At 35.1% G+C, this 24,560-nt stretch overlaps 1 protein-coding gene across 2 annotated transcripts in view; it reads right to left on the reverse strand.

The window, feature by feature from the left end:
• Window positions 1-24,560, reverse strand: part of EXOC6 (exocyst complex component 6) — a gene marked incomplete at its 5' end in the record, with an annotated part of 91,646 nt that overhangs the window by 31,520 nt on the left and 35,566 nt on the right. Inside the window, 8 exons of one of the 2 annotated variants that reach the window (XM_080348070.1) lie at window positions 1,828-1,969; window positions 7,794-7,823; window positions 10,914-11,093; window positions 16,124-16,258; window positions 17,878-17,989; window positions 19,057-19,166; window positions 22,667-22,772; window positions 23,934-24,031. In XM_080348070.1, the coding sequence (XP_080204196.1) occupies window positions 1,828-1,969; window positions 7,794-7,823; window positions 10,914-11,093; window positions 16,124-16,258; window positions 17,878-17,989; window positions 19,057-19,166; window positions 22,667-22,772; window positions 23,934-24,031 (913 nt within the window). Of the gene's footprint in view, window positions 1-1,827; window positions 1,970-7,789; window positions 7,872-10,913; window positions 11,094-16,123; window positions 16,259-17,877; window positions 17,990-19,056; window positions 19,167-22,666; window positions 22,773-23,933; window positions 24,032-24,560 lie in introns of those variants that run through there. The other variant, XM_080348071.1, reaches the window with a different exon arrangement.

The following is a 24,560-nucleotide window of genomic DNA, read 5'->3' on the forward strand; positions in this document are numbered from 1 at the left end:
TGAAGTTTCCACTGTGCAGTAACCAAAGTTGGCAAAAGAGCGGTAATAGAAATTAGGATGGTACAAAATAGGGCAAAGGCTGCAAGGAAATAGGTCTGAAAAGATCCCAGAGACCAAATGACAGCTGGACCCATTGGGACTTCTCATTACTTTCCTGTGAACATGCTGTTCACACTGTGAAAGTCACCTGCAAGGCATGCAATTTTTCCCCTGTACTGCTAGAAATCCCTGAGTGAAACAGTGAATCGGTTAACATGTACAGAGTAGTGAAGTACTGTGTTGTTCACAGATGATAGCTGAAATAATAGAAACCGAACAACATGGTAGTGGGCAAGCTTTCTTCACTGTTCAGATGACTGTGCAGTAGGTTTACCAATTCATCTTGTCTAGATGAATGATTATGGTGTCAGTATTACGAATACTATGGAATTTCTGTTTCTACAACTGGGATTTTCTTCACATCTGAGAAACTAAACAAATGCACATACACATATCCCTACCCACCTACTTGAAAAGAACACTGTTAAATTTGCAACAGCAAGTGTACCAAAAGTTAACAAAAAGTCAAACCATGATCTGTTTAGCCAACTTGGGCAATCAGGAGACAAACTTTAATGTCATGATCACAAGCATTTTTTCAGTCAGACTCTGATTACCCCATCAGTTTATTCCATGCACTGACAGGCATGAAGGCTGTATAATGAAGGACTGTCAGAAAGGTTCCTGCTCTAGCTGTTACAGAGTTTAGCTGGAATGTAACAAATAAGGCAGGAGAAAGAAAGAAAGACAAGTATATGATTAAAATGTCAAAAATGCCCCTTAACCCTGTCTCTGGGCTCCCAACAAAACTCTTTGTGATGCTAACCAAATTGTTTGAAATCAAATTTCCCATTTCCCATAGGTGGCTGCTAACTGGGTAGTCATCAATTTTTTCACATGTCCAAACTGAAAACCTCAGGATATGACTTGCAGAACTGCCCCATTTTAAGCCATCACCAAAATCATCGAGACTTTTCCTTCAAACACATATGAGGAAAGATGCTTTGAAAAAAACAGAGCATAAAAATCTAAAAATATGTATTAAAAAACCCCTAGTGCGCCTTTTCACTGTATCCCAGTCACGAGCTATAACACCAGACCTAAAACCTATTCATATCATAACAATGTTACAGAAGTAACTTCCTTCACACAGATAAGCGGCTCACCCTCAGCGCTGAGCACCACCGAATACACGAAGAAATTAATCCCACCTTCAGTGCTGGATTGAACCACTTATTCTGTAAAATCATTCTGATGTCATACTTTGAACAATGAGAATAAAACAACATCTGACGTTTACTAAGTTAGTACTATTATTCTGCGCAGTGAGTAAGGCTGTAATAATTCTAGGAGGGAGGAAACCCAAGTAACAGCACATTATCAATAAATAAATTCAAGTGGGAAAAGTAACATTTCACAGACATTTGACTTTTTTTTTTTCCCCTTCAACTATAAAAGCATAATATTTATGTAGTGGTTTTGAGCAATTTTGTACTAAACTATAATATTTGTTACTGGATATAGCAATTATGATCCCATTAGGGCTAACAACAGATACACGTTTCAATTGCATACCCGAGTTAAAAGAAAAGTTTCATTTAAAAATTTCCCAGAAATGTTAACCTACTTACTCATAAATACTTTTATAAGAAGCTGTGCTGTAATGTTTTTGTTGCTGTTTAAGAGACAAAGATTTTGCAGGAAAAAGATACCTATATGGCTTACATTAAAGAACTTTATTGCAATGTTAAGAAAGATACAGACAGGAATACTGGAACTTCTACTTACGTTCACATTGTATCACATCCAAATTAAACTGCTGAATTGCTCCCATGCTTATTTGTTTTAATTCACTGTCCAGTAGCATCTGCATTAGGGATGTTGAAAGATGCTGGCAGGCTGACATGCAGGCTGTCTGGGCCACTTTTCCCTAGTAGAAAGAGCAACAGGTTTTAAGATAGAAACAAACAGTACATCACTAAAGAATTGGTTATTTTAATTGATTTTAATATACATTCAAAGTCTTAATGATGCAGGACTTAGATTAGAAGGAAAAAGATCACGCTTGCTGTTATTTGTGTGACCCATTAGCTTTGTTTCTACTAAATCAATTAGGGGGCTAAATTAAATATATGTTAAAGCAATTATTGATATTTCTTTCAGAAATCCAACTGTTTTCATAAATACAGTAACATTTCCAAAATAATAACAATCTAAGTTGCTGAAGCATATGTGGATTTTTTTTTTTAACTCAGAATGAAAACAAGAATATAACAAAAATATTTTTAACAATATTTTTAACAGCAGTCAGTAAAAAAAACCCCAAACTTTATATAACCCAAAACCATTGCTTTCATTGGGGCATTTCTCATAACAGCTTGTGCTAATTATTTGCACTTCAATTGCTTGAATTCCACCTCAATGCTTGTTGTAAAATTATTTAAAGTATTCATGCTGATCAATCATCTTTACAGGTGCTTAATAAATCAGTGCTGTCAGTAATCAACTACTGACAAAATGAAATGTAGTCCTCTGCTGTACAAAATAAAAATGATTTTCCAATCACAGTAACATTTTTCTTGACAACGTACATGGAATTGAGACAAATAATTTTCCATATATGAGACTAAAAAACAAAGCACAACATCAGACATTAATTTAGTAAATTATTAAAAATTTAGTACAGAAAAATTGAAATATATGGAAATTCTACCTTAGAATTAAGAAAACCAATTCAGATCAGATACCCGATCAGATGGCACCGTGCTATTCATAGCACTGCAATCTTTTAGAGCAGAGTGATTTTGGCTTTGAAATGCAATTATATGAATCTCTGTAGTTTAATGTACTTAAACCACGCTTCTCAACTGATGTCTATGTTACAATATCATTTGAAACATACTTAACTATGAACATGTTTACACAAATGAAATAACAATTACATAATACACCTACTGGAGCACATGCCACTATCGCCTTACTTATATCCATCAGTAAAGTGATGACACCTATTTCTCTAAAGCAATGGTTCCCCAGCTGCTTTCTGCAAAGTCAGGTTGATCAATTCACTGTTGACTCACAGAAACTCGTGTAAGCAATGAAAAATGGTAAGGATAGACAGCAGTTCATTGTTCCAAAAAGTTTGGAAAGTTCTGCTCCAGCATCTGAAGAGCAAGATTTTGCCCTTCATAAAACAACTTGCTCATATCACTGAATTGTCATATATACATGTAACAAAAGCAAATCGGGCCCTAAATATTTAGTAATTGAAAAATCCGTTCTTTGTTAAAACATAATTAAAATGTCAACAATACAATGGAAATTGTTCACTCTCCTCACATGTCACACTGAAACATTAAATGGCTTTTGCTAATACCTCTTTAGCATCAGGACACTTTGAACTGTTAAGAGCTTTATATCTAAAATGAGATGTCAGTTTCTTAACTGAAAATCTCAGAAAAGCAAATAACGTTTTTGACCAAAATAGATGAACTGACAACGAGGAATGTAAGAAACAATGCAAGAACAGCATGCTTAAAAGTCTCCCAAACCCAATGGTAATTACCCTGGGAGACATGCAGCTCTATTCCCCGAGTGGAACAATATCAATATGAATGGAAAAAAAGAAGAGGAAAAAAAAAGGGTGAAAAAATGAGGTGAGAAGGCGAATCAATGGGCCACAGTTCATTTAATTACAGTGTAGTAGGTCTGATATACTTAATGGAAATGTCATTTTGATTTAATGGAACAACCAGTGCATCTTTGTTTAATGTACTGCTCCATCAAATCAGCTCCATGTCCTATTTATGCTGCCACTATAATGTAATAAAAGTTCAACCAGATTAATAGGTTGTCAAGAAAAATTTTAACATTCAATTTATTTTATATGCAAACAATGTGTACTCTTCCATTATTTTTAAATAAAACACAGAATTTCATCTTTCTGACAAGCATCTGTAATTAACTGTTAAAATCTGGCAAATATCAATAGTACTGGAGCACAAGAGAATGGTTGCAATGCAGAAATGACATGGTAGAAGCCACTTGGACTTTAAATAAGTATCAATACATGTATATTTAATGCTTATTTTAAAATTTCATAAAATGGAAACATCCTAACATTTGAACTATTTCCAACTATGTAACTTGAACTACAGGCTTATTGTTCACTTGACATATCAACAAGTTTACTAAACACGGTTTATACTTAATACAATCACTCAATTTTCTTAAATCTAGAGAAAAAACAAAACTGTATATCAATCAAAATGCTGAATTTTAACTGAAAGAAATGTGAACATTACTGTTCTCCTCTTCAAAATTCAGTTCTTCTCAGTTCAAAATATGTTGGATGTAGAATATTCAGAAAAACATGAAATTCAAATTCGTGCTTGACAAATTAAATCTAGTTAAAAATATCTCTCCAAATTTCCACCATCCACCAATTTATCAATTCCTTGCCATTTTTTCATAGTGCATTTTGAAGAGGAAATTCAAGGATTCGTGAACACAGCAATAACACATTTATTTTCCAGAATTAAACAATGCTCAGTTAGTTTTAAAACATTCTTAATGTTTATTATTTGTCAGTTTGGGTTTTTTTAATTACTATGATTATTTTTAAGGGGGATTGCTGTGGTTACTGTATCTAGGAATTAAATACCTATATTTAATAGCATGCAGAGATGCAGCAGGCTTCTCACATTCGCTCCAGTTGCCTCCCATTTGGAGACACTACCATTATCTCACCCGTGCCTATGCTAATTGCTGCTGCCTACAAAACCTATTATTCCAGGCAACTAATGTAAAGTTTACGAAACAAGGACTCTATTCTATAAGCAAAACCACCTGCTAACAGTGGTAAAGGCAACTGTTTTTTCAGCCAGCCTTCACGTTTTTCTGAAATACAAGTTTGTAAAAAGAGAAAACCCTTAGACAAACTTCTTATATTTCAAAGGAGCTTGCAAAGAGAATCTGCTGACATATTAAATCCTTTTTTATAGGACCCAAAAGCTTTTCTCCTAAGAACAATTGCAGCGAAGAGACATTTGGCTCCTAGGAAACTCCCAAAGGGTCAGGCATATGCATCCTCCACGGCACCTTCGCCGTGCTGCTTTCTAAGACTCACACTCGCTTGTCTCAAAGGCAGCTTTCATCATTCACTATAGTGTCAGTCAATATGATTTATGGACTGCATTCAACAAAGTCAAAGCATATAGAATGAGAAATATGACTACAATCTGCTAATTTGTTTTGTATTGAGCCACTTAGGAGTCAAAGACCTGATGTCAGGCTGAGACCAGTAACGCAATTAACCCACCAGTGACAGATTCATCCATCCTCCCTGCCAGGCTGTGCCAATCAAAGACAGCATGAGGCAGCATTTGGAGAAACGGGTAAGAAAATCCATTCTCTAAGTAGCCTGTGGAGGCTGTTGATTGACAGTTTTTGAATATAGCTGCAGAAAACCACCACCCCTTCACCCTTACTCCAAGCTCTGAAATGAGGGTTTTACTGCCAATCACAGAAACAACAAAACACCACAAACTGCCATCCTCAGCATGAAAGGAAATAACAAAACTTATCCCTTACATCTAAGAAGCTGAAAAATTAATTTAACAATATGAAATGACATAATGAAAAACTTTCTGCAAATGCAAATAAACTAAGCATACAGATTTTATCAATCATAATAACCAAAGCATGGCATGACTTAATATCAGGACTAAAACCCAACTTTTGAACTACTGACAAAACCCAAGTACATTAAAAAAAACGAATACAATTTTTAAGACTCAATTTTACTTCCAGTCTCTGCGCTGAATTCTACTGAAAAATAATTAAAAACATCCACTTGAAAGTAATTTGTAACTGTTACTTTTCAATAGTCACTTTTCTGAAGACTTGTCCTATACTGACTGTACTGACAAAACACATTTCTAGAATAAAACTTCAGGTAATTCTAAACTTAGATGAAAAATGCTTGTATACACACCCTCTATAATTTCAAATTAAGTAATCTGAAAAGAAAAGGTTTGATTTTTCTTTAACTTTTCAAAACGAAAACAAAAAAATTCAGGTCCTTAATAATAAATTTGATCACTCAATTGACTTAATGAGATTAGTGGCTGTACAACAAAATTTTAATTTGCTCATTCACTCGAAGTATCTAGTGGCACTACAAACTGCAACACAAACTTTAAATGGGATGTAAAAGAATATGAGAACAGCAATAATCTCAAAAGACTAAACTCTTGTGACTTTAGAAAACAGAAACATTAAAAGCTGGGTGAATCACAAATTATAACCCCCCAAAAGCAACAAAGCCTCTGTGCTCTGCATCTCTGAAATTCTGGCAGTGCTTGGTCACGACACAACCATCACACTGACACCTATTCAACATTAATGGGAAATATTTCCACACAAAGTACTAAGTATCCCTAGTACTCATTACACTTAATAGCTTGATAGTTCAACACGAGCCTTAGTATTCAAATCACAGAAATGTCCATTGGAATGAACCACCGATGTCATCTAGTCCAGCCTCCTGGAGCAGAACTGTTGCCAACAGTAGTTCAAATCTATTGTTCCTTTTCCTGACGGAGCCTTCAAATCAGCCGAGGATGGGAACTGCACAGCCTCACTGAGTAACCTCCTCCCACACGGCACTGCTCTGCTCATGCAGACTTTTTCCCTAACGTCAAAGCTTCCTCTTCCAAGCTTCTACCTGTGACCACAGCCATCCGTGAATTTGTCAGTCCTATCAAGAAGAGTTTGGCACCATCACCTTTGTATCTTTCCTTCAAGAGCTTGTAGGCTGCCATTAGGTCTCCCCCCAGCCTTCTCTTTATCAGATTAAATAATCCACCTCCCTAAACTTTCGTTTGTAACTCATGTGCTCCAGGCTCCCAGCAACTTGGAAGCCCACTGCTAGATCCTCTCTCCAGACCCAGAGAGCTACTACTCAGCCAACTGCTTTCCAGATTGTAGCAATGAACAGGGTTATTCCCACACTGTGTACTCAAAGTGCCTTGGACATTCATTCAGTTAAACAGTGGACAGCACAGTGTACATTTGTTCACTTACGCAGTGTACATCTGTTCACTTACGCAGTGTACAGCAACAGGACTCAACTACACTAGAGTTATTAGAGAAAATCAGTAAAGTAAGTTCAGAAATGTGGTATTCGGAAGCCACTCTTAACAGATTAATATTAATTTCAACACTTTTATTATAATGGAAATGCTTATGCCAAATCAAAATAAACTCCTTATACAAAAATTGATGATCTGAAAATAATCAGGGCTTGGAAGAATTCTTCAATGCAATCCAACACCTTCTTAAAAAAAAATAAATTCAAGCGCACACATTCCCTTGACGCCAGGCAGACACAGCCCTGACTCTTCATTCTATCAGTCTACCCTTATTCTGTATGCGTGTCTCACAGCCGCACTTTGATACCTGACCTCTCTTCCAAAAGGTCTCACAGACTCCTCTAAATTCTCTCATTTGGGATACAAGGCACACCCCACCAACCTTCTGCAAGGTTTTTAGGGCTCCTGCTGTCCCAGTGTACGAAAGCCCAATGTTAGTAATTAACCTGATCCCTGCATGCAACTACACAAAGTACGCAGCAAGTCATCAGGGAAACAGAAGGGTCTTTTTATTAAACGATTAAAAACTGAAGCAATAAGCCTGCAGGCAGTTCATAGTTTTGCAGTTCACATGCTTTTCTTCATCTTGCATTTACTTACCGACATAGCTGCATGGTCATTGTTGTTATTCTGAGAAGGAAACCAGTAAGGCAATCAAAACAAAAAAATTAAGATGTACTGTCAACATCCAAAAAAAAAAAAAAAAAAGAATAAAAAATTGGTAGCAATAAAAGGTAAGGAGGAAAAGCTTCCAAAAAGAACAATTACAGCTGCTTAATTCCTTAAATTATTTCTTTTAAGCCTGTGAACTTATATAGTATTTTGTTGAGGCATAATAAGGAGATTATAATGTAAATAATACTAATTCAGCAATAATGTGTTTTTTGTAATTAGGAACTATATGCCAAAACATCAAAATAGCAAACTTCAAGTGACAAAGTATTTGTTGATATGCTTTTCCAGGAAGTTTTCATTATAAGAAATGATAAATTCCAAAATATTTAGGTTAAAAAATAAATGCCATGTTTACTGCCTTGGTAAACATTAACATAACGTTAACATGCATTTTACAAGCAAGACTTAGAATTGCTCAGGACAGTAAGAATCTAAACGTAACATGACCCATTAATACATTTTAACATAAATCTAATGGTAACATAACTGGAGGGTGGAATGAAGATATTTTATTTTCCCAAACTGTTTCCTAAGTATAGTGCACATGTACAAAGGAGAAAACTAAGATGTAAAACTTAGGAGGAAAAAAAAAGCTTCAGAGATGCAAGGTGTCTCCAGTGATTAGATGGAGATACCAGACCCCAACTAAGTTGTGCCACGAAATATGCAGGTTCAGTAAAACTGAGATCATGGTCTACTAGATTTAGATCTCTAATGTTCCAATAAAAATAATACAAATTGCATAAAATGGATATTTAACATAAAATGTATTTTTTAAAGTTACATCTACATTGCTACAGAAATACTTCAGTATATCCCCACATGGAAGTATGAAAGCAGACACATCCCGGTGCATTACACAGCTCACACATACAGCTGAAATAAAACAAGGCTCTAATGACAGGAACCAAATGACCGCAACAAAAAATCATTAATGAATGTATCATAGCAATTCTACAAGAAGATTAGAGTTCGAAACAATATCAAAGAGAAAGCCAGCAACCCTTGAATGAGCCTATAGAGAACTAGTGTGGCCAACTAATGCCCCCAACCCTGGCACAAGCCCCTCTAACGTGATTGGGCACACTAAGGGAGGAAGACATTTCTCTACTTGTCCTGCACTACTTCTTACAAAAATTATGGCCAGTGGCTAGGGCTTTGGTTTGTCATTTTTAATTACAAAAAATGTTCCGAGAAACTATTTTGAGCAACAGAATGTTTCTGACAGCTATACAAAAATTATTACAGAAATTACACTGTGACATTAATGGAATAATCCATTAATGAACACTAAAATGATTCCAAATCTTAACTATGGCACATATGAGAATCTAGTGTAGTTTAGCACTCCAAAGGACTTACTATTTTAATGACTTACAGAACGTAGTTCTGGGCTTATCTTTGAAAATGCATTTGCTATAAATTTTCTCTTAATGAAAACAGCTTAGTATTACAAATCTAACCAGAATCACCATAATGGATGGTGTACACATTTTCATACAACTTCCACAGCTCATGCGCAACAACATTCTTAGGACTGTATATTTCTACAATTGGCCAAACCACAATAGCGAGTAGTACACAGGGTAAGCAAAAAATTACAAGAACTCTCTTGCCAGACCAAACTAGTTGTCCATGTGGTTCTACATCCTGCCTGTCACCTGACAAGAGTTTGAAATTACCAATTAACCTCTTCATAGGAAATACCTTTCTCCAAGGGTTGACTTGTGCCCCAAGGTACGTATTTCTATTCCTTTCACACTTTTCAAGTCTTAACAACACAGTTTCTTCTTTCCACCCCTCTTAACATACTACTTCATTCTGTCTGTGGCTCATTTCCAAAGAACTATATCACAACATACATTCATGACAGACTTCTGTACATCCTTCACTGGAAGCTGCATATCTCCCAACTGGTCACTCCCATATGGTCACTGAAGAGCAGCGCCATTTGCTCACACTGTTTTGTATGTTAAATTACAATGAATTTAACTAATTCACAAACTTCCTATTCTTTATCAAAAATTGCTCAACTGATGTGGCACAGAGCACATGCCTCACACGTCACATTCTCATCCATATTCCATGATACATTTTGAGTGGGTTAAGTCTTTGACTCAGAGTCTTTGTCTCTTCACATGTGATTTGGAAGACCAGCTAAACCCACTATGCCAGCAACTTCAACACCTTGCTGTGCATGTAAAGAAATTATCCTCTACTTCTAGACCAGGGTCTCAAAACATTCTTTGCACTGAGGACTCATTCTTCATAGGCACTGCATGTGGGTAAAGCACTGAGACATCAGCGTGACAGTAGCAAACAAGGACAAGCTGATGAAAAGCAGATGTAGCTTGAAAGATGTATTGAAGTTACTCCAGACTTATAAAGCCATAAGCTATTATGATGATAGATCAAACTAGAAATAGTCTTTTTTGTCTTAAAGCAAGGGGAAATCAGACAAAATATTGTAATAATTAGTGCATAAAACAGGTTAACAGTACTCTTTTACACAGGACAAAGTTACACAGGATATATTTGAATATGAACAAGGATTAATTTCAGTAAAGCTCAATTAACTACAATCAAATTACTTTTTATGATCAAAACTATCTAGCTAAACACAACCTCGGAGAATCCAAGACATCCATAATCTCATGCACAAATGCAGGATTTGCACCAATTCTGCATTGTTGGAATCAATATACATGTGCATATGTACACAGAACCAATATGGCTAATTAGAAAGGCCATCTGATGCTCTAGAAAACTGCATGAGTACTTACACTATTTGTAAATTAGCTGCTGTTAACAATATTACTGAAGTATTTGAAAGTAATTCTAAGTATTACCATGGGTAAGCATCATCAACATACTGAAACACCTCTGAAAACATATCTGAACTAAAAAAAAAATTTAAGAAATACTTCTGTCAGCATGTGCACAATTCAAAAATCACATCTATCACATCTATCTTCAAAATCTTAGTATTTTAAAATAAAATAATGCTCCAATAGTTTGAAATTTAACTTAATTTTGAACACTTACAGGTAAATGAGTAAAAACTTGAAATGTGCTTCTTAAAAAGTTAATAAGGTCCATTAAGTATCCACTGGCCCTTCCATCCGATTCAGACATTGTCCAATCATAATCAGCAATCTGAATAAATTCATCTATTTTTTGGTTAAGTTTTGTGTATATTTCTCCTTCTGCAGCATGCCTTGCATCCTGAAAAAAAAAAGTGCAATTGTCAGAATTCTAAAATATTATTAGAATGCAGATAAAATTATATTAATGAATGAAACCAAAATCTTGTGTTTTCCTTAGATTCAAAAAATATTTTACTTCAGTCAGTATTTTAACTTCTGTCTTACAATAAGTCTGACACTGTGTTTTTTAAAATACTCCCATAATGCATACTGTAAGAGTGTTTATAACAGAATATGCCAACAGAATAATCTAAGTTCTCAGACAAAAATGAAATTAATTTGAATTTGGCAACAAAGCAATTGCTTTACTCTCATCACAACAACAGCCTTTAATTCAGCCTTACAAATCTATGAACCCCGACACAAATTTTATTTGCCCTCTTTTACATATAAAATACTAAAAGAATCTAATTATTTTATCTGTTATGGCTAGAGGTCCAGCAATCGTATGACTTTTATATAATGTGTTAAAGCTGCACATCTGAAGAATACTCATCATTTTCCATCCTCCTCTAAATATCTAATCATCACACACTGCGGCTCGGAGCACTCCCCTGCTTCCTCCCACCCCATCCTGCCACCCTCTGGATTCCACTTTTCGGAACAGTAAAGAGGTAAAGTCTGGAATTTATGTGAAGTGAGTTTACGCTGCAGATCTATCTGCCTTATTTGTTTAGGGAACATCCACACAGATCCAATTAGAGCTATGTACAGATGGTTGATATGGTGTCTCCTCCTGGCAAGGCATGCTTTTACCAGCCTGGAGCTTAAAGTTATTTGATAAATTCTATGTTCTAATTTGGGTTCAACATGAAACTTTCTTCACCGATTCTGAGCAATAATTCAAGTAAGACATTTGATTTCCAAGGGAACTGGTCAGCTGCTGAAGTTTTTTAGAGAGTAAAAGTAGGCTGGATACATTGGAACAATATAAAAGTGGATTAAATTCCCATCACTAGTTTCCTCTGGAAGAAAGCAGTCCAAAAACATTGCCCTTCAGGAAAGGTGTAAATAGTAAAGGCAAAAAGGGAAAAAAAAAAAAAAAAAAAAGGAAATTATCTGAGCTTAAAGGCAGCATCACACAGAGCACATCAAACTCAGTCTTCAACCAGGCCTCAGGCCGTGAGGCACTCCAGGGGGAAGCAAGAAAGCACGCGGCCCTGGCAGGTAGAAATAGCAAAGCACATTTCCCCCAAAATAGTATTTTTACTACCCAACCAACTTGTAAAAGCCTCCACCAAACAGCTCTCCCAATACAACACTCAAGAATATGGCAACCTGTTAACATGTTAAATAAAATAAGATGCTGACATCCAAAATTTTGTAGATGGCTGTGACTATAAAAGACTCAATTGAAGTCAAGTCTACATTTAAAGTTTTTAATTACCAATGAGACTTCAGTTTCAACAATCTATCATGACAAGACTTACAAATACATCTGCTTAGGTTTAGTGTGATGGCCTGGTTTTTTGTTTGTTTTTGTTTGTTTAAAAACCAAATCATTTATGGAGCGGATGTATCATCTTCACCAGGTAAGTGCTTCTGGTAACTGGCAATGACAAGACTAGTCCTTCAAGGTTTTGTTTCTGGAAGGTTGTTTTAGGCTACCTTTTATGTTGCTTTGGTTATTGGGTTACAACTGGAGCAGCATGCTCCCGGTACTTTAAGCAAGGAGTGTTGCTCTGTTCCTAGAGATAATTGTGAACAGCCGAGCAATTCGATTTCCAACCCAGAAGTTACTTCTGAGAAGCAGCACTGTGAATCCCACGTGCAAGTCCAGAGTGAGTTGGCAGCATTCAGATTTGGGATGACTCCTAGAAGCAGGTGAACTAACTCCATCTCTTCTTTTAACATGGTGACAGAATTGCATCAAAAAAACCTTTTGAAAGCTCACCAGATTTACCCCCATTATAAAAGTGAAAAGGGCAAATGATGCAGTTTCATTAAATGGCTTCTTTCTCAGAGGCTGTCCTGAAGCCCTGCACAGGATTTGACGCTGTGTATCTGGCTCTTCATCAGTGATCACACAGCTTAGTGCTGGGACCCTGGGCTCAAAAACTTCTGTCAACTAGATCTGCAAATACATTTATTTATGCTTAGGGAGACTGCCGACTTAAACAAAGGAAAGCCATAGTCACCCAAAGCTGGAAAACACGGCTATAAGTACTGAAATACACACTTTTTCAATATGATAAAATGAAAAAAGTCTGGGTTTGTTTTTTTATTTCCTCCCCTGTGAAACAATGGAGTGTTTGAAGAACATCTTAAAATCAGTATACGTATATATCTTATATACAAACAGCCCTCTAAAATAGTAGCCATGAAATGAGTCTGAAGGCTTCTGTTAAAAAAACACAGTGTAAATGTACTTTTAAGATCATCTCATGGAATATAAATGTGATCAATGCTGCTAATAAAAGGAGATTTTTGACCACTCAGAAAGAATGGAGGTGACATGATTTGCCACCAGGACATTAATTTAATAACAGCAGAGCATACCAAACTCTGTGAGGGCCCAGTTGGGGAACAGCAAGCTCTGTTTCATTAAAACAGAGAGGGAAAAAAAAGAGGGATTAATGAGAAAATATTTATCTGCTATAAGTGGAGAATGTTGTGCTAACAAGTTCTCCATGGAAAGAGACAGGAGAGAAACTTTTAAACAATTCTTACATGTCTGCCAGTGTTCATGCTGTATTTTTCCAAAGTGCATAGACACTAAGCTCACTAAACACAGATGTAATAGTTGGTGATTCCCTCCAATGAAACTTAGAGAGTTTACAGGATAGTTAAATATAACTTACAGCATTAGCAATCAGCACGAAACGTAATGCAAACTTTCAGCTGCATTTATTAAATTAAATTTGAGGATAAAGAACATCTTACCTCTTAAGGAAATCAAAGACTACGGCTGCTTTAAGTGTTTTATTTGAATGTTAAAAAGATTATGGATTGGTCATACAAGAAAATATCTATAGATATGCAAATTCAAAGACACACATGCACTATTGGTACATACCAAGCACACTAGGCAGCCTAAGTCTCAAGGACAGGGCAAAATCAGTAAAACTACCGGTAGGGCAGAGGTAATCTAACCACAGTTGCGAGGCCAAAACATTTCTGTCTTGCCTTATTCATTAAATCCTCAGCAAAAAAGATGACAGTTAATGGGAAAACTGTTGGCAATCAAATGGAAATATAAAACATCTTGCAATGATGATGTCTTATTCCACTTCACCCATCTTTTAACATCTATGCCAAAGGGGAGATTATAATAGGATAGACTACATATCAAGAGAAAAAAATTAAGTACTGAAAACAGGACTACTCTCAATAGGATTAGTCCTCTTTATCCCATAAATACAAGAAATCACCCTCCTTTGTTTCAGTGCACACTGAAAAATCCCCAAACACCTAAAGTTCAAGTTGCAGCTGCTCTGGAATCCCTGATGACTTGTTTTGTCTCTCTTTCAGAATTTTCTGTATAGAAGCCCCTCGTGACTACAGTGGCAATGCACTGGCTGAATTAACAGCACAAGGTAACATCACAAGAATATTTTCTTCACAAAGAAGACACTAAACCACCCCAGAAACACACACATTTGCTTCTGTTCTAAATCAAAAAAGCTACACGACCAGATTCAGTCAACAAAATAATATTTGCCACATTTTATGTATATGAATACCAAATCTTGGTTCTTCAATGTACACAACCATCTGGTGCTTGAAATAAGTACGTGGCACTCAAATACCACCAGGGCATGAAGGATCTCTAAGCATCTCCAGTGCACAGCACAGGAGGGTTTCTCACCCGAGACCAAACTATCTTTGTGCTCAGCTTAGCTAGTCCAGCTGTTGGGATCTTGTTTTAGAGCTTACTACAGTCATTATGACATAGAACAGCCTGAGCAAGGATCAGAATTTTGACTAATTTATCTTAGGGATAAATCTCAGTCATCTTGAGTTACCTGAGATTACGTGTGTAAATTGTCTTCGGTAATTTAATTTTTATGTGCAGATTTCTCATAAAAAGTACGTGTCTGCCTTACACCTGAAAAAGGACTAAGGCCTTTTGAGTAATATTGTGGAGAGGGACTTCAGAGCTGAGGGTATGGGGTTTGCTCTGCCAAAGCCATCAGACATGACTATACAAGTCACTTGGGCCTTTTGCTTTAGTTTCTTCTTTCCAAAATCCTTTAAAATTTTTATACAGACAAATGCAAGAACAAATAGGAGAACTTCACCTACTAATGAGATGAGGAGCCATATACAGAAAGAAAACTAGAATACATTTTATTTTAGCGTTATTTTATACTTGGCTTATAACTGTTGAAATTACAATTGTTTACACTAAGTATGCATCTCCAATGATTTACTTCAATTTTTTAAGATTAAGCTTAAATACTTCTGCCATTTCTGAAAAATGCCAGAGAAAATACAGTTTGTGCAGATAAGCAGTTGCCATAAATGTATGGCATTTATGAAAACAGTCAAGTTCCCAGTGATCATTTTATCGAGTATTATTGTGTAAATAAATTTAAAGGACATGTAAATAGGATATGAATTCTAAAAAGATAATTGAATAATTTATGCTTTGCAGCACGTTCTTAATACTGCTTTTATATTACTCAGTTACAGAATTTGAAAATATACGACAAAATATTTCTATCATACAATAAAAGCAAATAAATAATACAAACATTTTAGATTAAATGGGCTGTTTTGCTCAATTCCATTTATAAAGGAGATATATTAAACAAATTGGAGCTTCATCTATTGAAACTTTCTGTTGCAGCTACGCTTAGCTTGTCATTTTGTAACTTAATAAAAGATGCATCTGAAAGCGAATATTAATGCTTCTCACTTACTGACATTTCAGGTCGTATCAAAAACATAAACCCCAATGTAATCTTCTGAGTGTTACAAATGAATTCTTAACAGTTTGGTATTGTTTTGGAGTCCTTACCCCTTTTTGTTTTAAAATGCTTTACTTACACAGATTTTAACACAACTTTTCAGAATTAATCATGTAATGGATGACACACATGATACCTTAAATGTAGAAAGTCCATAAAGTCTTGCAGTGTGAACAGTCACTTGAGAAATATTTGTAATGTTGGATATAAAATCTTCAAGGTATTTACAGGCTTGCTCCAGGTGTGTTGTGTTTATGATGATTTGAACAAGCTATAAAAGACAAAAATTCTTGTAAAAATCCTTTTTGTATCACCCATTTTCATTTGATTTTGTAAATGGTTGCTTTTTTCAGCAACAACGCTACTATAAATTAATTACAGTATTTAAGGTTACCACCTATTACCTGTTAGTTTTCCAGTTTGCTTTCAAATGCCACCAAGGAATAATACTACAGTTTACATACAAATGATGCCGTTTTAAAAACGAAGACTACAGAAGACTACTCAGTGAAATAAATCCAATTGATATTTTGGAATTTAAAAAGGGAAAATGAAGGAAAATATATCGTCAAAAGCAAATCACTGATTTGTACCATAAAAATAAATTTAAAAAAATTATTGCAATTAAAAAAATAATCAAATTCAGAATCGTGCATTCTGAAGCTAAGGAAGTTTAAAAATGAGGTTACCAACTCCTTCCTCCCCCAACAATGTAACAATCTGCTTGTACACGACATGTTTTTATAAGCAGGACCCACATTTCAATTCAGTTCACAAATAAGACAATGTACATACTGTGTAGTAACTGAAGTATCAGTATACTGTATCTTAATTCTCACTGAACATTCCTTTAGTGAACACTAATGTAATGCTTGGTAAAGTAAGTGTTCTCTTTTAAACATTTTTTCTCATAAAACTTAATGACTTGACAATGAAATAGCTCTAAAAAATACCAGTGAGTTTATTTTCATATCCTTGAATATAAGTCTGTACCAATTTAGAGAACATAGAAAGCTACACCTCAGAAAAATTGTATGGCTTGTCTTACTAACATGGCAATATATGATTTATAGACCTCTTTCCTCATCATCTTCTTCTTGATTTCATCTATACAAGAGGTTCTTGCAGTTTAAAAATAACGTTCAATATGACATAACACTACTCTACCAGCAACGGCCTAAGTCCTTCTCAGCATGTTTCAGTGAGTATCCGCTGTCTGCCAACACTGCCTGTCCCCGCACTGAATGTTCAGACTGACTCGCTGTCTCACCGCGGCTCCTTCTTTCCAATAAACAAACTAAACCAAGAGTCCTGATGAAGAAACAACATACACAAACCTACTAAAATATTTTAATTTCAATTACTATAGAAAAAGTTTCATGTGTTACTGTGCACTTGAAATTTTCGATTTCTTGATCTGGTAGGTTTACTCTGAAACTTTCCACAGTTCATGTGTGAGAGATTTTCTCTCCCCTCCCTGACTTTTTTTTGGTTTGTTTTTAATGGGAAGTAAAAAACCTCAACAATGTGCTACTAATTGCTAGACAGAACACAGGAACCACACACTGTAGGCAACCAAAGAAATAAGAGTCTTCAGCTTATTTCTTGCAAATCTCTGTTTATCACACAGGAGACAGAACTCTCACATTGTCATCTCTCTCTCAAAAGGCGTCACTGAGTAAACACACTTCCAACTAGACCCAACACTGTGTTGTATTATTTATAGAACAGATATTGATGCTTTTTTATGCTTCATCTTGCACCACTTTAATTTTTCAATCTTAAAGCAAGCACTACTTGTTTTTCTTACATAAATCTACATTTACAAGAATAGTTTTAGCACTAATTGTCCTAAAAACCACAGTTTTGAGTATATGTTTTAAAACTTACCTCTGTTAAACCTATATGAGGTTTTTTAATTAGGTTCTGTAAACAACTACTTAGCGTTCTTGTAAGCAGCAAATTTGTAGATTTTCTGAGCATATCATCTATTTCTGTTGAGCTGAAAAGAAATATTTTTATAACTATGCTGTACATGACAATACTTTGACAGTAATACTTAATATTTAATATTTTTATTTTTTCCCTGCAAAGGGAACTTACCATGTTAAGAACTGCAATTAAGAATATGCATTTAATTTCTGGTTGCTACAAGTGTTCCATGTTCTAACACACAGAACACCTCTTTCATTTAGTAAATTATCTGTTAACTGACTTTCAACACTGAAGCAAAACCTGTTATTTTTAGATTTCAGACATGCTTATTGACACAGCAGTTTGGAAAGAGTAATTTGTGGGTTTTAATGAGTTACTGACAAGGTCAACATGTGCTCATTAGTACGTGTAAATTATAAACAGTATCAATTAAGAATGTGTGAAAGCGAGTCATTTACATCTCTAACAGTGCAGAAGTGGGTGACCAGCCAGGAATACCTTCCAAATTTCAGATCTATGATTCTTATTTTCTGTAATTACAACCAAGCTTTTGTAGGCCACAAGAGGAAATGAAATGGAAGAACTGTGATGTTTTCCATCAGAAAAAGTGGGGTGAAAGAGGGAATAAGCATGCAGGCAGCACATTTGCAGGAGAAATAATTGTTAAGGAAACTCAGAGCACTGAGAAGGGAAAGACCGTTTCAACTCATCAGGGATGCTACACGATTATTTCTAAAATGGTCAGTATCAAAATACATTTTCCAAATCTTTCATGCTTTGTTAAATAAATAAAATCTATATTCAAACCAGTCAATACCGGTTAAAAAAAACCCAGCAGTGTTTTAGACTGCTTAACATGCCAAGCTACCTCCCCCTTCACCAAGCTACCTCCTATACAATACACATCTTGTATAGAATATATATACACACATACGAAATATATGGTATTTCACTAGGAATCATAGAATAAATATAAAGAATTATATGTGTAAATTACAGTTATGTATGTAAACTATGAAACAAGCACAGCTAGCAAGTACACAAGAAAATATATTTTCAATTTAATAGATATTCTTAGGTCACCTGGAAGTTATAGGCTACCTTATAGTCACATTCCTGATACTTTAAGCTTACCTGCGGTGAAGTGACTCTGAAAACTTAAGGCTTGCATAAATAAATTCCTTAACCTGGATATAAATCTGAGGCACTGATTGAGACATTGGAAGCTTTTTCGGAAAGGATTGCTGTGAAAATAAAAAAAACCACTATCATACACTTGAAACACTTGGTATTAAATGCAACAATTAGAAAGCCACTTAATGTTATCAATACTTCCACCTGTCTTAAGCTTTTCTGGTTTTCATCACATACAGTGGTATGCATTTGGCTGACTTATACATCTCTTTCAATAGCTTATAAGCAAAATAGAACTTTATCACTTATTTAAGTTCCAATAAAATTTGGAGAATTTATGCAATCTAAGATCCCTCTGTAGAAAGCAATTTACAAACACAGTAACAGGTCTCAAGCCACTTCTAATCAGGATGAACAAGATACATCTAAGTGGGATGAGAAGTTAAAAAATGCAAATTTTTTTTTTGCCAAAGACAGCAGTAAAAGAAAAAAAAGGGTGTGACATATTCAGTACATCTGGGATTTTCAAACATCCTGAGTATGTTTAGGCATGTACATTTACTATCATGTATTTACTTCTCTCAACGGCTCACAACACCAAAGCAGTTGGAATTAATTCCAACAATCTGGATTAACATGTGGGAAATATTAGTAGTTTGTAAGAATAAAATCATCCTTCTTACTTCAGTTTTTAAACCAGTGTTGTGTTTGGGAGGACAAAAAGAAATACATCTAACTAAAGCTACACAGACCAAATAGATTTTTCCACATTGAATACGTGATTTTTGAAATCTGCCAAACAACAGATTTTCTGTTTAATCCATGACTGGTGCATGAAAAAGATAATTAACAACTGGTATCATCCCTGAAGAATTCAATTTCCTTTAAAAAAAGCATTAATCAACAGCAGCTTAACATTTGTGTATTAAAAAAACAAGACAAAACAGATTAACTTGACATTCTCCTAATCATACTTCTTTATATAACATCAGGTAGTGCGACAATTATGTGGTGTAAGTGCCAGACTTTCATGTCATTGAACAGGGCCAGCAAACGCTTCTTTAACAATAAAATTTACTTCAAATATATGTTCATCCGATTTAAGCAATTAATTTTTACAGATAAAACAAGTGCTATTACATACAACTATTTCAGATCATTACAATAGTTTGTCAGCAGGGCTTGAGTCTCAACCTTCAGATATTCAACGGTCTAAGAGATGCAATTCTTTATCCTCTACAGTGTCTGGCCAGTACAGGAAGACACAACACTGCTTGTCTGCTTATTCGAGTAGGCAGCAAGATAAAAACAACACAAAACAACAGAGATGTAAGCCAACTGTTTCACTTCTGAATACAGAAAGATGATACAATCAAACCATGATGGTTTGGCACATTCAATCTAAACACCAGAGTGCAGACAAGACTATTTTGTCCAGTCAGATTGGATTTGCTATATTAAAGATCTAGTAGGTTCTGGTCATAATTCTGCATAATGTGCTGCAACTCCTATGATAAACTTACCTGTAAAATGTGAGGGTGATTCATCCTAATCTACAGTTAAAAATTAAACACTCACATTCATATCTTTTTATACTAAATGGAGAGAATTGGACATTTTCAAAGGTGAAATTTCCCTTGATCAGAGATGTATCAAATGAAGTTAGGCCTCTGGGGTGTCTCTTCCTCTCTTACAGGTTCCTTTGGTGACTAACCTGAACTTACACATCTGTTCCTTCAAAAAAAAATTAAATTTAAATTAACCTACCCAATAGGATCTCCTAGTGCCTTACAGACCAAGGCAAGAACTGAGAAGGGAACTCGATGAGATTATAAACAGCAACCAATAGAAGTGATTTGGGAGCATTTATAAAGTTTCCCCTCCATGTGGATACCCTGCTATCAATACCACATAAGGTAACACTGCAGTCTGTCTTTCAGCACATAAACTTAATGAGTCCTTCTCCTCTACCCCACAGCCTAGTTGACAAAACTTTTAAGACCCCGTTACCTTTGGGAGACCTGCCTCTTTGCTAAATTTGGTTTAAGTCAATTAAACTGTTTCAAAAATTGCCAGGACCTAAGAAAAATAGCTCAGACTGCCTTATTTCTAATGACATCCTTCTGCTTTACATACAGGTTTCAAAGCTCTAATCAGAGATATGTAAAAGAAGTTAGCTCAGTTTTACAGATTAATTAACAGGAACAGAGAGATGTGAAATGACCTACCAGCACCACACAGCTGGTCAGTGACAGAGTTGGGAACAGAATCCAACCTGATTCCCAGCTTTACTCTCAAGCTCACCAGTCCAAAAACTAAGAATCAGTGAGATTCTGCCCATAAAATATGTACAAAAAGTGTTGCTCACTATGAAACAGAAATCCCTCTCTGTGTCATAAACCAAAATGAAAATTGTTGGGTACAGAGAACACATTTTCCTTCTGGTGAAATTAGAGCCAAAGCTTTGTATTAAACATACATATGTGTAACTACACATGCCTACACAAGTAACGTCCACACACACATGCCAATTCAATCAGACAGAGAGTGAGGGTAGCAGATAAAATTATTTAGTGCAAGTTAAAAATCTCTGCAATTTATTAGTAAAATATGTCATGCTAAATCGTATCCAGGGTGTGCTATACTTCCAATGCTGTAAGAGATTTCCATTCTCTTTATCTTAGTATTATAATGCTAAGTAAATGAATTGGATGTAGGAAAGCACCCAGCAAGCACTCTGGAGTCTTATTCAAAAATCAGCATAAAACCCACCTTTGGTTTTCATTGTCACTGCAATACTGTATTAACAGCAGCTGTTACATTTGCCTGGTAAATCCCTGCTGAATCACAGAATTAGAGTATCTTTTTACTTTTGCAGATATCTGTAGTGACAGATCATGTATAAACCTGCTTACATCCACAGCCGGTACTCCTACTGTCATGTGGTTCTTAGATTCAGTTCACCTCTACAGATTCCATCATGGGCCTGTTATTTCTTCACTGGTATTACCAAAACCATATTTGAACAGCAGAACATATTAATGACCTTTCTGTGAAAGGTGTTTGTAGTGAAAGAATGGCTAAGGATATTAAAGATTAGCCTATTGGAATGATAGTATGGCAGAATTATTTACAGTCCCTTCATGTTGATTTTACCACATGTGCTCAAACACAAATAACTAATTTTAAAAATGAAATACAAAAGTTGCTGTTTCTAACAGATCTGTGTTTTACACGTATTTTTGCACTACTACAGAATATAATACACTGCGAGTTACTAAACCAAATGAGTTGCAACAAAAATTAAGTTAACTAATTAAAGGCAGACTGTATTATAATTACATAAAGACTGTATCAATTAAAGTGTACTATTAATTTGTTTACAAAATAATGGGTTTCATTATTCACTCAAACATCAGTGCAGATGACTAAAGCTTTAATTTTCACATTGATTTATGACTGGATAATTACATACAAAGGTGGTAATTTAGCCTCTTAATCTACCTAGCTTTTCAAATTTTAATTACTTTTTAATTATAAAAATCATGACTGTATCAACTGTCCTTAACTGGATTTCGGCAAACTTTAATTACATAAAACTTCTCCTTACCTTATCAAATTCAGGATCTTGAAAAGGAAATTTGCTTATAACTGTTTTGTATTCCTCTTCGTTTCCTACAGGAATAGGGCTGTAGTTGTCTACTTCAAAAATATCCCTGGCGAATTAGTCAGTAAAGTGAAAAATAATTAGTACATGTAATTTATTTACAGTATTTTCCAGTGTGAAAACATGTACATGAATATGAATTTTACTACCACACTTGCGTGTGCAGCTTCAAAAAGTTATGAGCTACAACCATTACAATTTCAGACATCCAAACTATTTTTAGACTAATTTGAAAGTATATGCCAACTACTTATACCCTGTCTAATCACAGAGAATAAATAGCTGAAAGCATTTTAATATGTATGACTCAAAGCATAATACATCAAAGGAACTTTAGCTGAACTAGTCTACTATGGAGTAAACCATAATGAGATACTTGTTAATTACCACATGATTTATGGTAGCCTACACTTTGCCTGCACTTAAGCAAATATTCAGTGTTTCCCTGAGGTACCACAGCTACATGTAGTCAATGGAGTTCTCTGAGAACTTCAACTAGGCACGTGGCTACAGCTTTATTTAAGTACCTTCTGGACTTCTCTACTACTCCATTGACCATAGTAGAAGTCCAGAGAGTATTAGAACCTTAGACACTAGAGTTAGCTGGTCAACTTATTTTTAAGGTTTTCCATAATAGAGTGTAACTTTTTTTATGGTAAACAATGCCTGCACATTTAGCTATCATGCTCCAGCTGCAAACAGGCTTTGGAGTACTATCCCAAGCTGCCCTGTTCCTGGGATTACAATCTAGACAATCAAATTATTCCAAGGAATAGGTAGAAACCAACCTACATTAAAAAAACATGAAGATGCACTGGCAATGTCAGTAGTCTGTCAGGGAGATACACAGATCAGCTAACTGTAAACATTAAGATAAGCCAAATTAGGAACGTAATGCCCTACTGCAATTGCCTAGAGCAATTAGGTTCCTAATGAAAAAAAACCAGGCATCTCTCTCCTGTATGTTTCTTGAATAATGTCTCTTTGGAGACCTTCCTTCTCTCCATTAACTACAGAAGTTGTCCTCAATGGCTCTTCCCCTGAATATTAGTTACATGTGATGAATGCCTTAGTGCTACCCAATCTGAAATTCAGATACAGATTGTGTTAATCAATTATTCCAAAATTACAACTCTATTAAAAAAAAAAAAAACTCTTCAAGAAAAAAAACCCAGATACAATACAAATATAATTATTTTGAAATACTAACCTGAACAATCCAGACCACTTTTTAAGAAGTGTTTCATTGTACTGGTCTCTAATTTCAAATAAAAGATCAAATAGTCGATTCACAGGAAAACCATAACCCTAAGGCATAAAAATGAAAAGAGTGGGTAATTCAAGAACACACTCAATTCCTATCACAACACTTCAGGACTCTGAGACGAGACTTTTTGAATCTTGTCACATCTATAAAAAAAATTATTGTACTCTAAACACACCACTGCACTTAGAAGATTATATATCAAATTTTTACCCAATACTTAATACTATGCTTTTGGTTTTTGGGCAGAAATTTGTCCTATTTCTATGTAGCATTTTAACTTGCTATTTATGCATACAACTAATCTTTTTTATCAGTCTGTTAAACATTGCAAGAATACTTGCCTATGATGTCCATTTGGTCTTTCAGTTAGAGAGCTAATGATAACTGGAATGCTGTTCTTCTTAAGATCATAAGTAAAGCATTTACAAAAGACACAAACACATATAAATTACAAAGCTAACATTAATTTTGCATAGATATGAATAAGTGGATGCTAGCTGGATATCCCAGAATGCATAATTAAGTTGGTAATACTGAAAAAGAGGAACCAAGGTGAGAAATACATATATT

This window comes from Nesoenas mayeri (genome assembly GCF_963082525.1).
Source record: "Nesoenas mayeri genome assembly, chromosome: 7".
NCBI lineage: Eukaryota > Metazoa > Chordata > Aves > Columbiformes > Columbidae > Nesoenas > Nesoenas mayeri.